The sequence below is a fragment of the Coregonus lavaretus genome (assembly GCF_964263955.1).
Source record: "Coregonus lavaretus genome assembly, chromosome: 30".
Lineage (NCBI taxonomy): Eukaryota > Metazoa > Chordata > Actinopteri > Salmoniformes > Salmonidae > Coregonus > Coregonus lavaretus.
In genome coordinates, this window is record NC_140017.1 from 37,729,165 (window position 1) to 37,745,796 (window position 16,632).

General features: G+C 49.6%; 1 protein-coding gene across 1 annotated transcript in view; it reads right to left on the bottom strand.

The window, feature by feature from the left end:
* The window catches only part of LOC311106096 (ubiquitin carboxyl-terminal hydrolase 32-like), a 108,842-nt gene that overhangs the window by 59,965 nt on the left and 32,245 nt on the right, over positions 1 to 16,632 (bottom strand). The window contains exons 4-6 of the mRNA XM_084148404.1: positions 16,003 to 16,121; positions 12,732 to 12,891; positions 4,392 to 4,523 (exon numbers count right to left, since the gene is read on the bottom strand). Of these exons, the coding sequence (XP_084004530.1) occupies positions 4,392 to 4,523; positions 12,732 to 12,891; positions 16,003 to 16,121 (411 nt within the window). The remainder of the gene's footprint in view (positions 1 to 4,391; positions 4,524 to 12,731; positions 12,892 to 16,002; positions 16,122 to 16,632) is intronic.

Below are 16,632 nucleotides of genomic sequence, written 5' to 3' on the forward strand. Positions count from 1 at the left end.
TGACTTGGTGCGGGGAGCAGGAGCGGGCCGGACCGGGCTGACGAAGCGCACCACTGACTTGGTGCGGGGAGCAGGAACGGGCCGTGCCGGGCTGGCGAAGCGCACCACTGACTTGGTGCGGGGAGCAGGAACGGGCCGAGCTGGGCTGACGAAACGCACCACTGACTTGGTGCGGGGAGCAGGAATGGGCCGGACCGGGCTGACGACGCGCACCACTGACTTGGTGCGGGGAGCAGGAACGGGCCGCGCCGGGCTGACGAAACGCACCACTGACTTGGTGCGGGGAGCAGGAGCGGGCCGGACCGGGCTGACGAAGCGCACCACTGACTTGGTGCGGGGAGCAGGAACGGGCCGTGCCGGGCTGACGAAGCGCACCACTGACTTGGTGCGAGTGGCAGGAACAGGCCGGACCGTACTGGGAACACACACCACTGGCCCTACGTGGGGATCAGGAACAGGCCGGACCGGACTGGCAACACACGCCAGTACCTCTCGCCGTGCCTCTACATCCTCCCTCCCCCTGGTGACCAGTGACTCCCGTAACCTGGCGGCCTCCTGCTGCCCCGTCGTCCACGGCGTTAGCCCCCCCCTAAAAATTTTATGGGCTTCACTCCTACCCGTGGCCAAGGCCTCCATCCCTCTTGCCAGACTCGCACTCATCTCCTCCCAAGTCCATCCTCTCTCCTCGTCACGCTGCTTGATCCAGTCGAGGTGGGATCTTCTGTCACGATCGTCGACCAGAGATGAGGACCAAGGCGCAGCGTTGCAGGCAAACATACTCTTTAATTAGAGACACGATCAAAAACAACAAACGATACGTGACAGTTCACGGTCTAACATAAACAGACTTGAAACAAGATCCCACAAACACAAATGGGAAACAGACAGTTTAAATATGGCTCCCAATCAGAGACAACCAACGACAGCTGACACTCGTTGCCTCTGATTGGGAGCCACTCAGGCCAACATAGAAATACACATACAAGATAAACAAATGAAATGCACACCCTGGCTCAACATACAAGTGTCCCCAGAGCCAGGGCGTGACAGAAATTAACATTTTTGTTTTATTCTATAAACTACTGACAACATTTCTCCCAAATTCCAAATAAAAATATTGTCATTTAGAGCATTTATTTGCAGAAAATGACAACTGGTCAAAATAACAAAAAAGATGCAGTGTTGTCAGACCTCGAATAATGCAAAGAAAATAAGTTGATGTTCATTTTTAAACAACACAATAGTAATGTTTTAACTTAGGAAGAGTTCAGAAATCAATATTTGGTGGAATAACACTGATTTTCATTCACAGCTTTCATGCATCTTGGCATGCTCTCCACCAGTCTTTCACATTGATGTTGGGTGACTTTATGCCACTCCTGGTGCAAAAATTCAAGCAGCTCGGCTTTGTTTGATGGCTTGTGACCATCCATCTTCCTCTTGATCACATTCCAGAAGTTTTCAATGGGGTTCAGGTCTGGAGATTGGGCTGGCCATGACAGGGTCTTGATCTGGTGGTCCTCCATCCACACCTTGATTGACCTGGCTGTGTGGCATGGCACATTGTCCTGCTGGAAAAAACCAATCCTCAGAGTTGGGGAACAATGTCAGAGCAAAAGGAAGCACGTTTTCTTCCAGGACAACCTTGTACGTGGCTTGATTCATGCGTCCTTCACAAAGACAAATCTGCCTGATTCCAGCATTGCTGAAGCACCCCCAGATCATCACCGATCCTCCACCAAATTTCACAGTGGGTGCGAGACACTGTGGCTTGTAGGCCTCTCCAGGTCTCCGTCTAACCATTAGACGACCAGGTGTTGGGCAAAGCTGAAAATTGGACTCATCAGAGAAGATGACCTTACTACAGTCCTCTACGGCAATATCCTAATGGTCTTTTGCAAACCTCAGCCTGGCTCTTCTTAGCTTCTCATTGACTTCAGCCCTGCCCCTAGGAGCCTGTTTCGAACCGTCCTCGCCGTGCACTTCACCCCAGCTGCCGTTTGCCATTCTTTTTGTAGGTCACTTGATGTCATCCTACGGATGTTGAGTGACATTCGAATGAGTTGGTGGTCATCCCGGTCAGTAGAGAGTTGTTTTCAACCCTCTGCCGGTCTGTAGCTTTGTTGTCCCCAATGTCTGCTGCTTGACCTTATTCTTATGAACCGCCGTCTTTTAAATTTTAAGGATGGAAGCAACCTGACGCTCACTGTATCCCTCTGCCAGTAAAGCCAGAATTGAACCCTTGTTTTCCTCACTCAAAACTTTCCTTTTCAACTCTTTTGGCTTGGTCAATAGTTATTTTTTTGATTAATATTACTTTTGAGGTACTATTAGCACTGTTTTTGCCGTCCAGCTGGTCCTATTGCAAGAGGATAGTGATGACCACAGCAGTGGTTTTTATACTTTTCCTTGTTAAATAAGATTTGGTTCATGTGATCACCTAATAAGTACCTAATTCAGTAGAATGAGGTGTTGGAATTCAACAGACACTGGAATGGAATGGCTGTCATACATGTAGAGATGTTGATTTAAGAAACATTTGCAGTGGTCTCTTAATTTTTTTCCAGAGCTGTATATACATCACCAGTCAAAAGTTTAGACACACCTACTTATTCCAGGGTTTTCCATTATTTTTACAATTTTTTCTACATAGTAGAATAATAGTGAAGACATCAAAACTATGAAATAACACACATGGAATCATGTAGTAACCAACATTTTTTATATTTGAGATTCGTCAAAGTAACCACCCTTTGTCTTGATGACAGCTTTGAACATTCTTGGCATTCTCTCAACCAGCTTCACATGGAATGCTTTTCCAACAGTCTTGAAGGAGTTCCCACATATGCTGAGCACTTGTTGGCTGCTTTTCCTTCACTCTGCGGGGTCCAACTCACCCTAAACCATCTCAATTGGGTTGAGGTCGGGTGATTGTGGAGGCCAGGTCATCTGATGCAGCACTCCATCACTCTCCTTCTTGGTCAAATAGCCCTTACACAGCCTGGAGGTGTGTTGGGTCATTGTCCTGTTGAAAAACAAATGATAGTCCCACTAAGCCCAAACCAGATGGGATGGCGTATCGCTGCAGAATGCTATGATAGCCATGCTGGTTAAGTGTGCCTTGAATTCTAAATAAATCACAGACAGTGTCACCAGCAAAGCACACCCACACCATAACACCTCCTTCTCCATGCTTCACGGTGGGAACTACACATGCGGAGATCATCCGTTCACCCACACCGCGTCTCACAAAGACACAGTGGTTGGAACCAAAAATCTCAAATTTGGACTCCAGACAAAAGGACACATTTCCACCGGTCTAATGTCATTGCTCGTGTTTCTTGGCCCAAGCAGGTCTCTTCTTCTTATTGGTGTCCTTTAGTAGTGGTTTCTTTGCAGCAATTCGATCATGAAGGCCTGATTCACACAGTCTCCTCTGAACAGTTGATGTTGAGATGTGTCTGTTGCTGGAACTCTGTGAAGCATTTATTTCGGCTGCGATTTCTGAGGCTGGTAACTCTAACGAACTTATCCTCTGCAGCAGAGGTAACTCTGGGTCTTCCTTTCCTGTGGCTGTCCTCATGAGAGCCAGTTTCATCATAGCGCTTGATGGTTTTTGCAACTGTACTTTAAGAAACTTTAAAAGATCTTGAAATGTTCCGTATTGACTGACCTTCACGTCTTAAAGTAATGATGGACTGTCATTTCTCTTTGATTATTTGAGCTGTTCTTGCCATAATATGGACTTGGTCTTTTACCAAATAGGGCTATCTTCTGTATACCACCCCTACCTTGTCACAACACAACTGATTGGCTCAAACGCATTAAGAAGGAAAGAAATTCCACAAATTAACTTTTAAGAAGGCACACCTGTTAAGTGAAATGCATTCCAGGTGAATACCTCATGAAGCTGGTTGAGAGAATGCCAAGAGTGTGCAAAGCTGTCATCAAGGCAAAGGTGGCTACTTTGAAGAAACTCAAAATATAAAATATATTTTGATTTGGTTAACACTTTTTGGGATACTACATGATTCCATATGTGTTATTTCATAGTTTTGATGTCTTCACTACTATTGTACAATGTAGAATATAGTAAAAATAAAGAAAAACCCTTGAATGAGTAGGTGTGTCCAAACTTTTGACTGGTAGTGTACGTATACAAAGTATGGCATTTAAACATCATTTTGTCATGGGTCATGGGTGACTGTCTGGCTGGGGGCAACAGGTTTACCAGGTCCCCATAATATCTACCTGGCATCAGAAATATTACATAACTTCACTTAGCGAAGCGTGAATGGGAGGAGAGAACATACCTTCACTTAGCGAAGCATGAATGGGAGGAGAGAACATACCTTCACTTAGCGAAGCGTGAATGGGAGGAGAGAACATACCTTCACTTAGCGAAGCGTGAATGGGAGGAGAGACCAGCGGGACAAAGGTTTCCAAGTCGAAGCGGCCGGTCCTGGACTGGGCTTTCAGCAGCCAGTAGCGCTTCTCCAAGTCAATGATATCAGACTCTTCTACTGCAGGAGGGGAGAGGAAGAAAACACTTTTTAAATAATCAAAATGGCAACCAACATAGAGAGTGTTTTGTAGATTAGCTGAGCATCTTGTTACTAGAACACAAATCACATGACCCTAGCAGTGCTAGTACAGAAAAGGAAAGGAAACAACAGTGTAGATCTTCACCCAGCTTCTGTTCATCTCTACATGGTGCTATAGTGGGCTATATGGACTTGGACTAAGACTACATGGTGCTATAGTGGGCTATATGGACTTGGACTAAGACTACATGGTGCTATAGTGGGCTATATGGACTTGGACTAAGACTACATGGTGCTATAGTGGGCTATATGGACTTGGACTAAGACTACATGGTGCTATAGTGGGCTATATGGACTTGGACTAAGACTACATGGTGCTATAGTGGGCTATATGGACTTGGACTAAGATATGGCGCCATGCCGATGACGTCATGTGTTTTCATGGTTCCATTCTGATGGGAATATGGATTAAGGACTGTTTGGAGCCATGTCGATGATGTTAACATGTTTCCATTCTGATGGACATTTGGATTATGGACAGATTTGTAACGAGCAGCACAGAGGATAGTAGTCTTAAGTAGTACTCTCAAGTAGCCTGGCCCCAGATCTTTAAGTAGGGTTGCAAAATTCCAGAATTCCTGCTTATTCCCTGATTCCGAGAATCTTCCTACTGGGATTTCTGGAAAACCTGGGAATTCTGGTTACCGGAATTTTGCAACACTATCCGTAAGCGATTTAGTTTATCCAGATTAGTCTTGAGCTGAGACCATGACTCAACCTAAAAGACAGTGCACTAATATAGCTCCTGTTAAGTATGAAACATGCCAGCCAGAAAGGGGCCGGAGACCCTGGGTTCATCCTCCCACTCCTTTCATCACACTGATCCACAGCTTTACGCTAATAGGATTAGCCTAAGGCTCGCTAGCTCATTCTAGCCCAGGCTTCCCTTTCCACCACACTGTCCCATGACCCAGCCCATGCATGTCGGTCAGGCAGGTGTCAAAACACAGACAGAAATCAAGACTGCATGCCTTAAAATGGCACCCTATATAGCGCACTAATTTTGTAGTGCACTATATAGGGAAGAGGGTGTCATTTGGGATGCAGATCAAGTCACATTGACTTTCTGGCAGGAGAGGAGACAGTCCGGATTTCCACCACTTAAGTCTCACTTATAAGACTGACGTCCTGGTTTGCTGTCTGCATTTATAAGACTGATGGGTCAATAAGACAGTGATGCCACCGGGGGATATCCAGGCTAGCCCTTTAACCTAGCAGTGAAAGCTGCAGCTCAGTTGGTAGAGGATGGCGCTTGCAACACCAGGGTTGTGGGTTCGATTCCCACGGGGGGGGGGGGGCAGTATGAAAAATGTATGCACTCACTAACTGTAACTGTTAAGTCGCTCTGGATAAGAGCGTCTGCTAAAATGACTAAAATGTAAATGTGTGTGTGGATTGAAAGTGGCTCTTTCTTTCTTTCCTTCTCTCCCGCCCCCCTGAAGTTAATTCCTAGAAGAGCCCGCCTCAGCTGGGTTCAGTTGACTCTGTGGAGAGAGTGTGTGTAAATGTGTGTGTGTTCATTCTGAAGACAGATGGAGAAAGAGAGAAGTGGAGATGCCAAGCAGACTGATTGGAAAGAAATAAGCACCAGCTGCTTCTTCAGTGGTTCTGGTTCAATAACCTTTCTACCTCCGTTCAGTCCTAACCCTCCTCAGAGAGATGCTCTGAAACATCAAACTTAAACTAATCGAGAACATAACCTGGGGGGGGGGGGGGGGAAGAGAGAGAGAGGGAGACAGAGGAAGAGAGGGTATGGATATGGCATGGGGGAAGTAATGGTGGACAGATTCATAATTGAGAAGCATAGTGTGGCGTGTGGGGGGGCAGGTGTGTGTAGTGGGGCCCGCCACTGACTGATTGAATGCCCCTTTAAGAGTAGAGCAGCTGGACAACACAAGATCCTCCATAAACAAAACACGAACACGCATGCACGTCATACGCACACACACCTAGCAATATAAATAAAACCTCAAAAATTAGGTCCTCCAACTGGTCTTTCAGAAACACTGAGAGAACACCAATATAGTCTGTGTATCAATCCCAAACGCTAAACAAACATGAATGAAAGCTATTTGTGTTTTTTTTATTTACTGAACGCAGGCCAGCGTGGGCTAGCCTAGCGGTGATTAGTGCAGTGGTAAGGCCTGGTATGGACTAGCGAACAGAGCCTAGCAATAATTAGTGCAGTGGTAAGGCCTGGTATGGACTAGCGAACAGAGCCTAGCGGTGATTAGTGCAGTGGTAAGGACTGGTATGGACTAGCGAACAGAGCCTAGCGGTGATTAGTGCAGTGGTAAGGCCTGGTAAGGCCTAGCGAACAGAGCCTAGCGGTGATTAGTGCAGTGGTAAGGACTGGGACTAGCGAACAGAGCCTAGCGGTGATTAGTGCAGTGGTAAGGACTGGGACTAGCGAACAGAGCCTAGCGGTGATTAGTACAGTGGTAAGGCCTGGGACTAGCGAACAGAGCCTAGCGGTGATTAGTGCAGTGGTAAGGCCTGGGACTAGCGAACAGAGCCTAGCGGTGATTAGTGCAGTGGTAAGGCCTGGGACTAGCGAACAGAGCCTAGCGGTGATTAGTACAGTGGTAAGGCCTGGGACTAGCGAACAGAGCCTAGCGGTGATTAGTGCAGTGGTAAGGCCTGGGACTAGCGAACAGAGCCTAGCGGTGATTAGTGCAGTGGTAAGGACTAGCGAACAGAGCCTAGCGGTGATTAGTGCAGTGGTAAGGACTAGCGAACAGAGCCTAGCGGTGATTAGTGCAGTGGTAAGGACTAGCGAACAGAGCCTAGCGGTGATTAGTGCAGTGGTAAGGACTAGCGAACAGAGCCTAGCGGTGATTAGTGCAGTGGTAAGGCCTGGTAAGGACTAGCGAACAGAGCCTAGCGGTGATTAGTGCAGTGGTAAGGCCTGGGACTAGCGAACAGAGCCTAGCGGTGATTAGTGCAGTGGTAAGGACTAGCGAACAGAGCCTAGCGGTGATTAGTGCAGTGGTAAGGACTAGCGAACAGAGCCTAGCGGTGATTAGTACAGTGGTAAGGCCTGGTAAGGACTAGCGAACAGAGCCTAGCGGTGATTAGTACAGTGGTAAGGCCTGGGACTAGCGAACAGAGCCTAGCGGTGATTAGTGCAGTGGTAAGGCCTGGGACTAGCGAACAGAGCCTAGCGGTGATTAGTGCAGTGGTAAGGACTAGCGAACAGAGCCTAGCGGTGATTAGTACAGTGGTAAGGCCTGGGACTAGCGAACAGAGCCTAGCGGTGATTAGTGCAGTGGTAAGGCCTGGGACTAGCGAACAGAGCCTAGCGGTGATTAGTGCAGTGGTAAGGCCTAGCGAACAGAGCCTAGCGGTGATTAGTGCAGTGGTAAGGACTGGGACTAGCGAACAGAGCCTAGCGGTGATTAGTGCAGTGGTAAGGACTAGCGAACAGAGCCTAGCGGTGATTAGTACAGTGGTAAGGCCTGGGACTAGCGAACAGAGCCTAGCGGTGATTAGTGCAGTGGTAAGGCCTGGGACTAGCGAACAGAGCCTAGCGGTGATTAGTGCAGTGGTAAGGACTAGCGAACAGAGCCTAGCGGTGATTAGTGCAGTGGTAAGGACTAGCGAACAGAGCCTAGCGGTGATTAGTGCAGTGGTAAGGACTAGCGAACAGAGCCTAGCGGTGATTAGTGCAGTGGTAAGGCCTGGGACTAGCGAACAGAGCCTAGCGGTGATTAGTGCAGTGGTAAGGACTAGCGAACAGAGCCTAGCGGTGATTAGTGCAGTGGTAAGGACTAGCGAACAGAGCCTAGCGGTGATTAGTGCAGTGGTAAGGACTAGCGAACAGAGCCTAGCGGTGATTAGTGCAGTGGTAAGGACTAGCGAACAGAGCCTAGCGGTGATTAGTACAGTGGTAAGGCCTGGTAGGGACTTGTGAGGAAAGCAGAGCTGAAGGGGAATAAATACCTGCTCATCTTGTTGCTGTGTGTCATTACTCAGGGCTGCTGCTGCAGCCTGCCTGACACTGCTAATCTAGAAAACTCATTACCGTTCCTATGGATCGGCTCCAGGACGTCTCATCCCCTCACTAGATGGCTCACTGACTGACTCCAGGACATGTCTCATCCCCTCACTAGATAGCTCACTGACTGGCTCCAGGACGTCTCATCCCCTCACTAGATAGCTCACTGACTGGCTCCAGGACATGTCTCATCCCCTCACTAGATAGCTCACTGACTGACTCCAGGACATGTCTCATCCCCTCACTAGATAGCTCACTGACTGGCTCCAGGACGTCTCATCCCCTCACTAGATAGCTCACTGACTGACTCCAGGACATGTCTCATCCCCTCACTAGATAGCTCACTGACTGACTCCAGGACATGTCTCATCCCCTCACTACATAGCTCACTGACTGGCTCCAGGACATGTCTCATCCCCTCACTAGATAGCTCACTGACTGGCTCCAGGACATGTCTCATCCCCTCACTAGATAGCTCACTGACTGGCTCCAGGACATGTCTCATCCCCTCACTAGATAGCTCACTGACTGGCTCCAGGACATGTCTCATCCCCTCGTTAGCTAGCTCACTGACTGACTCCAGGACATGTCCGATCCCCTCGTTAGCTAGCTCACTGACTGGATCCAGGACATGTCAGATCCCCTCGTTAGCTAGCTCACTGACTGGATCCAGGACATGTCTGATCCCCTCGTTAGCTAGCTCACTGACTGGATCCAGGACATGTCAGATCCCCTCGTTAGCTAGCTCACTGACTGGATCCAGGACATGTCCGATCCCCTCGTTAGCTAGCTCACTGACTGGATCCAGGACATGTCCGATCCCCTCGTTAGCTAGCTCACTGACTGGATCCAGGACATGTCCGATCCCCTCGTTAGCTAGCTCACTAACTGGATCCAGGACATGTCCGATCCCCTCGTTAGCTAGCTCACTGACTGGATCCAGGACATGTCCGATCCCCTCGTTAGCTAGCTCACTGACTGGATCCAGGACACGTCCGATCCCCTCGTTAGCTAGCTCACTGACTGGATCCAGGACACGTCCGATCCCCTCGTTAGCTAGCTCTCTGACTGGATCCAGGACACGTCCGATCCCCTCGTTAGCTAGCTCACTGACTGAATCCAGGACACGTCCGATCCCCTCGTTAGCTAGCTCACTGACTGAATCCAGGACACGTCCGATCCCCTCGTTAGCTAGCTCACTGACTGAATCCAGGACACGTCCGATCCCCTCGTTAGCTAGCTCACTGACTGGATCCAGGACACATCCGATCCCCTCGTTAGCTAGCTCACTGACTGGATCCAGGACATGTCCGATCCCCTCGTTAGCTAGCTCATTGACTGAATCCAGGACACGTCCGATCCCCTCGTTAGCTAGCTCACTGACTGAATCCAGGACACGTCCGATCCCCTCGTTAGCTAGCTCACTGACTGAATCCAGGACACGTCCGATCCCCTCGTTAGCTAGCTCACTGACTGAATCCAGGACACGTCCGATCCCCTCGTTAGCTAGCTCACTGACTGGATCCAGGACACGTCCGATCCCCTCGTTAGCTAGCTCACTGACTGGATCCAGGACATGTCTGATCCCCTCGTTAGCTAGCTCACTGACTGGATCCAGGACATGTCCGATCCCCTCGTTAGCTAGCTCATTGACTGGATTCAGGACACGTCCGATCCCCTCGTTAGCTAGCTCACTGACTGAATCCAGGACACGTCCGATCCCCTCGTTAGCTAGCTCACTGACTGGATCCAGGACACGTCCGATCCCCTCGTTAGCTAGCTCACTGACTGACTCCAGGACATGTCCGATCCCCTCGTTAGCTAGCTCACTGACTGGATCCAGGACATGTCCGATCCCCTCGTTAGCTAGCTCACTGACTGGATCCAGGACATGTCCGATCCCCTCGTTAGCTAGCTCACTGACTGAATCCAGGACACGTCCGATCCCCTCGTTAGCTAGCTCACTGACTGAATCCAGGACACGTCCGATCCCCTCGTTAGCTAGCTCACTGACTGAATCCAGGACACATCCGATCCCCTCGTTAGCTAGCTCTCTGACTGGATCCAGGACACGTCCGATCCCCTCGTTAGCTAGCTCACTGACTGAATCCAGGACACGTCCGATCCCCTCGTTAGCTAGCTCACTGACTGAATCCAGGACATGTCCGATCCCCTCGTTAGCTAGCTCACTGACAATCCAGGACACGTCCGATCCCCTCGTTAGCTAGCTCACTGACTGGATCCAGGACACGTCCGATCCCCTCGTTAGCTAGCTCACTGACTGGATCCAGGACACGTCCGATCCCCTCGTTAGCTAGCTCACTGACTGGATCCAGGACACGTCCGATCCCCTCGTTAGCTAGCTCACTGACTGAATCCAGGACACGTCCGATCCCCTCGTTAGCTAGCTCACTGACTGGATCCAGGACACGTCCGATCCCCTCGTTAGCTAGCTCACTGACTGAATCCAGGACACGTCCGATCCCCTCGTTAGCTAGCTCACTGACTGGATCCAGGACATGTCCGATCCCCTCGTTAGCTAGCTCACTGACTGGATCCAGGACATGTCCGATCCCCTCGTTAGCTAGCTCACTGACTGGATCCAGGACATGTCTGATCCCCTCGTTAGCTAGCTCTCTGACTGGATCCAGGACACGTCCGATCCCCTCGTTAGCTAGCTCACTGACTGAATCCAGGACACGTCCGATCCCCTCGTTAGCTAGCTCTCTGACTGGATCCAGGACACGTCCGATCCCCTCGTTAGCTAGCTCACTGACTGGATCCAGGACACGTCCGATCCCCTCGTTAGCTAGCTCACTGACTGGATCCAGGACACGTCCGATCCCCTCGTTAGCTAGCTCACTGACTGAATCCTGGACACGTCCGATCCCCTCGTTAGCTAGCTCACTGACTGAGTAGGGAATAGGGTGCCATTTGGGACACCCCCCTTAAGTTAGCACGCTAGATTAACCGCTAGGCTGTTTCAGGACAGTACTGGCTGGTTGAGACTGATCTCTTTAAAAACGGCTAGAGCTTGCTGTTGGAGTCTGTTTAAAATACAGACTTGTTCTTAAACAAGAGGCTACATCTCCATCACTGAGTAGCTAGACACACAGAGAGAAATGATTGGCATTCTGCGTTTGGGTCTCATGACAAACGGCAAGTGAGTTCACACAAAACACCTCCAATTTACACTTCCACAATCTGGAAGACAGGGAGAGGGAGAGGATTACACAGCAAGTACAACCACTAACTCACTCCAACTATCGCTTCATTGAAAAGACACTTGTCAGCGTTGACCACTTCCTAGTACGTGTCCCAAATGGCACCCTATTCCCTATATAGTACACTTCATAGGGAAGAGGGTGCCCTTTGGGATGCAGACCTCAACTACAGAGGTCCAGCGGCGTGCCCAGTACCCACCTAGAGGTGCGACTCTGTCGGAGTGGCAACAGAGATACCAAACCATATTCCACCACACATGCCCGGGGACGTGCCGACAGGACTGGCGTGTACCATAGTAGACTCCACACACACACGGCTAACAGCTCAGGAAAACACACCACGACAACTCATGCCATCCTGTTCCAATAGTATTCCAATAATATCCCGACCAACAACAAGAAGACTGTTAGTCCGCCATGGCTTCTGTTGTGTGTGTCCGGTCGATGATGGTCCACGTGCGTCTCAGCCAAGAGTGAGGTGATTGCGTAGGTAAGGCATGTTCTGGAAAGTCCATGCACGGATAGTGCACGCCTCACGGCCAGAGCGTGCACACAAAACACCTGCACTCACACACACCGCTCACAGAGTTAAGAGGATAATCTGGGAGTGGGCAGCAGCAGATTACGAGCCATCTGAAGGTACTCTCTCTGATTGGTAGCAAAGATCTCTCCTGCTCTCTGATTCGTCTCAGGATAGAAAGCAGCTAAGATCTTTGATTGGTCTAAGACTGGGACACAGCAACATGTAAGATATTGCTTTCCAATTGACAGCGAAAGAGAGAAGGACTTGAAAGCCAGAAAGAGAATGTGAGAGAGGGTGACAAATACCAAATAACAATAAATATGTGCACCGATTAAAAACGGTCAGGTAAAATATCACTGTTTTTTTGGGGGGGGGTCACTCACAGTGTGTGACTCCGGCCAGAGTCTGGTAGAAGGTGGGTGTGTCGCTGTCGTCTGTGAGGGTGACGCACACGCCCCCGGAGAGCAGCCAACGGGAAAAGGTGAACGCCTCCTTGTTCTGAAGGAGCCAGTTCTTAAAGCACTCATAGTTGACTTTCTCCCCCTTAGACAAACAAACAAACACATCAACAACAAAGCATTAAGTTGGCAGCTAGGTGGGTCGCTAAATACTTAACGGGTGAGTACTTGAGAAAATAGTATAGTTGTGGAGACGGACACAGAGTAGCGTTTATGTCACAGTGTATTGTTGTGGAGACGGACACAGAGTAGCGTTTATGTTACAGTGTATTGTTGGGGAGACGGACACAGAGTAGCGTTTATGTCACAGTGTATTGTTGTGGAGACGGACACAGAGTAGCGTTTATATCACAGTGTATTGTTGGGGAGACGGACACAGAGTAGCGTTTATATCACAGTGTATTGTTGTGGAGACGGACACAGAGTAGCGTTTACGTCACAGTGTATTGTTGTGGAGACGGACACAGAGTAGCGTTTATATCACAGTGTATTGTTGGGGAGACGGACACAGAGTAGCGTTTATGTCACAGTGTATTGTGGAGGTGTCATTGGCCAATAGAGTTACACATTAGTTACAAACAATTATAAACTGGGTGGTTTGAGCCCTGAATTCTGATTGGCTGAAAGCCATGGTATATCAGACCGTGTACCACGGGTATGACAAAACATTTAGTTTTACTGCTCTAATTACGTTGGCAACCAGTTTATAATAGCAATAAGGAACATCGGGGGTTTGTGATATACGGCCAATATACCACGGCTAAGGGCTGTGTCCAGGCACTCCGCGTTGCGTCGTGGTTAAGAACAACCCTTAGCTGTGGTATATTGGCCATTTACCACACCCCCTCGGGCGTTATTGCTTAAATATACAATGAAAACATATCATCTTATTCATGCACAAACACACCGTTTTTCCAGTGTAAGATGTCCATGTGTTTAGTGAGAGGGGCTGACAGGCAGTGATGGGAACATGCAGAGCTACGGATATGGACCATGACAGAACAAGCCTGTTCAACACCATCAACATGGCTGCCAGCCTGTGTGCCTCTCCCACAGGTTCAACATGGCTGCCAGCCTGTGTGCCTCTACCACAGGTTCAACATGGCTGCCAGCCTGTGTGCCTCTTCCACAGGTTCAACATGGCTGCCAGCCTGTGTGCCTCTTCTACAGGTTCAACATGGCTGCCAGCCTGTGTGCCTCTTCCACAGGTTCAACATGGCTGCCAGCCTGTGTGCCTCTTCCACAGGTTCAACATGGCTGCCAGCCTGTGTGCCTCTTCTACAGGTTCAACATGGCTGCCAGCCTGTGTGCCTCTTCCACAGGTTCAACATGGCTGCCAGCCTGTGTGCCTCTTCCACAGGTTCAACATGGCTGCCAGCCTGTGTGCCTCTTCCACAGGTTCAACATGGCTGCCAGCCTGTGTGCCTCTTCCACAGGTTCAACATGGCTGCCAGCCTGTGTGCCTCTTCCACAGGTTCAACATGGCTGCCAGCCTGTGTGCCTCTTCCACAGGTTCAACATGGCTGCCAGCCTGTGTGCCTCTTCCACAGGTTCAACATGGCTGCCAGCCTGTGTGCCTCTACCACAGGTTCAACATGGCTGCCAGCCTGTGTGCCTCTACCACAGGTTCAACATGGCTGCCAGCCTGTGTGCCTCTACCACAGGTTCAACATGGCTGCCAGCCTGTGTGCCTCTTCCACAGGTTCAACATGGCTGCCAGCCTGTGTGCCTCTTCTACAGGTTCAACATGGCTGCCAGCCTGTGTGCCTCTTCCACAGGTTCAACATGGCTGCCAGCCTGTGTGCCTCTTCCACAGGTTCAACATGGCTGCCAGCCTGTGTGCCTCTTCCACAGGTTCAACATGGCTGCCAGCCTGTGTGCCTCTTCCACAGGTTCAACATGGCTGCCAGCCTGTGTGCCTCTTCCACAGGTTCAACATGGCTGCCAGCCTGTGTGCCTCTCCCACAGGTTCAACATGGCTGCCAGCCTGTGTGCCTCTTCCACTTACCAAACACACTCAAGAATGGAAACAGTGGACTCAGATAAAGGGGCAATGAATGCCCTACCCTATTGATTTTTTATTGTTTGAACTGCAGATTAACGATAGTACCAGTAGACAGAACAGGGGGTCAGTAAGTTTGTCAAAGCCAACGATAAGCTGCCCTACCTGGCACCAAACAGTACACAGACAGTTACCCAAACAGTTAGCCTCGCAACCTCCCGCTGGTTCCCAATAGGGCAGGGGTGTCAGACAGACAGACACTGGCATAACAATACTTAACAGGCTACAAGGGAAGGTCTATGGCTGTTCTACAGACTAATACATGTATTTCTAGTCATGGTGAACTATAAGAGAGAGTGGGCCAGAGCTAGCTAAGACTAACCTGCCGCTGAGGGAGATCCAACCTAAATCTGAAAAGCCCCTTCTAATCCAGTTAAGAGAACCTACTGTCCACCCCAACTACTGAATGACTTTCTATTCCAACACATGCCACTGTGGGTCCTCTGTAGCTCAGCTGGTAGAGCACAGCGCTTGTAACGCCAAGGTAGTGGGTTGGAATCCCCAGGACCACCCCATACGTAAAAATTTATGCACACATGACTGTAAGTCGCTTTGGATAAAAGCGTCTGCTAAGTGGCATATTATTATTATTATTATTATTATTATTATTATTATTATATCATTATGGAGTTCCTTTCTATTCCAACATGCTGCTGTTATGGAGTTCCTTTCTATTCCAACATGCTGCTGTTATGGAGTTCCTTTCTATTCCAACATGCTGCTGTTATGGAGTTCCTTTCTATTCCAACATGCTGCTGTTATGGAGTTCCTTTCTATTCCAACATGCTGCTGTTATGGAGTTCCTTTCTATTCCAACACATGCTGCTGTTATGGAGCATGATATGGCGGTAACAAGCTTGGTGTTTTTATGTTAAAGGGCAATCTGAAGTTTGCTAATGAGATTGGATTCTTGGAGGTGTGTATTGTGTAAATACATACGTGTGTGTGTGTTTAAAGCCAATAACAGCAGTGTGTGTGTGTGTGTGTGTGTGTGTGTGTGTGTGTGTAAAGCCAATAACAGCAGTGTGTGTGTGTTTAAAGCCAATAACAGCAGTGTGTGTGGTCCAACCCCAGATGGAGAGTGTGTTGTGCGTCAGTCAAAGTGTTGGTCTGGGTGATTGACAGGTGACTGACCTCGCTGAAGCACTTCCTGAGAGAGGGCGGGACTTCCCCGTCCACCGCCCGTAGCACGGCCTCCATGTCGTCCCGCGCCGCATAGCCGCCCGACTCACTGGCAAACAGGCTGAAGAGGTCTGTGGTGGGACACACACTGTTGGTTAGTTCATCCTGGCAAACAGGCTGAAGAGGTCTGTGGTGGGACACACACTGTTGGTTAGTTCATCCTGGCAGGCAGGCTGGTCTTATCAGTGGCAGGCAGCAGGGTCAGCATGGCTCTCTGCTGCCTCACACGCATCAATCCCAAACATCACTCAGAGAGAGATAGCGGGGGGAGAGAGAAGAGAGGATGAGAGAGGATGAGGGGGAGAGAGCGGATGAGAGGGGGAGAGAGAAGAGATGATGAGAGAGGAAGAGAGAGGATGAGAGAGGGAGAGAGGATGATGGGGGAGAGAGAGGATGAGAGGGGGAGAGAGAAGAGAGGATGAGAGAGAGAGGATGATGGGGAGAGAGAGGATGAGAGGGGGAGAGAGGGGGAGAGGGGAAGAGAGGATGAGAGGGGGAGAGAGGGGGAGAGAGAGGATGAGAGAGAGGATGAGAGGGGGAGAGAGGGGATGAGAGGGGGAGAGAGGGGATGAGAGAGAGGAT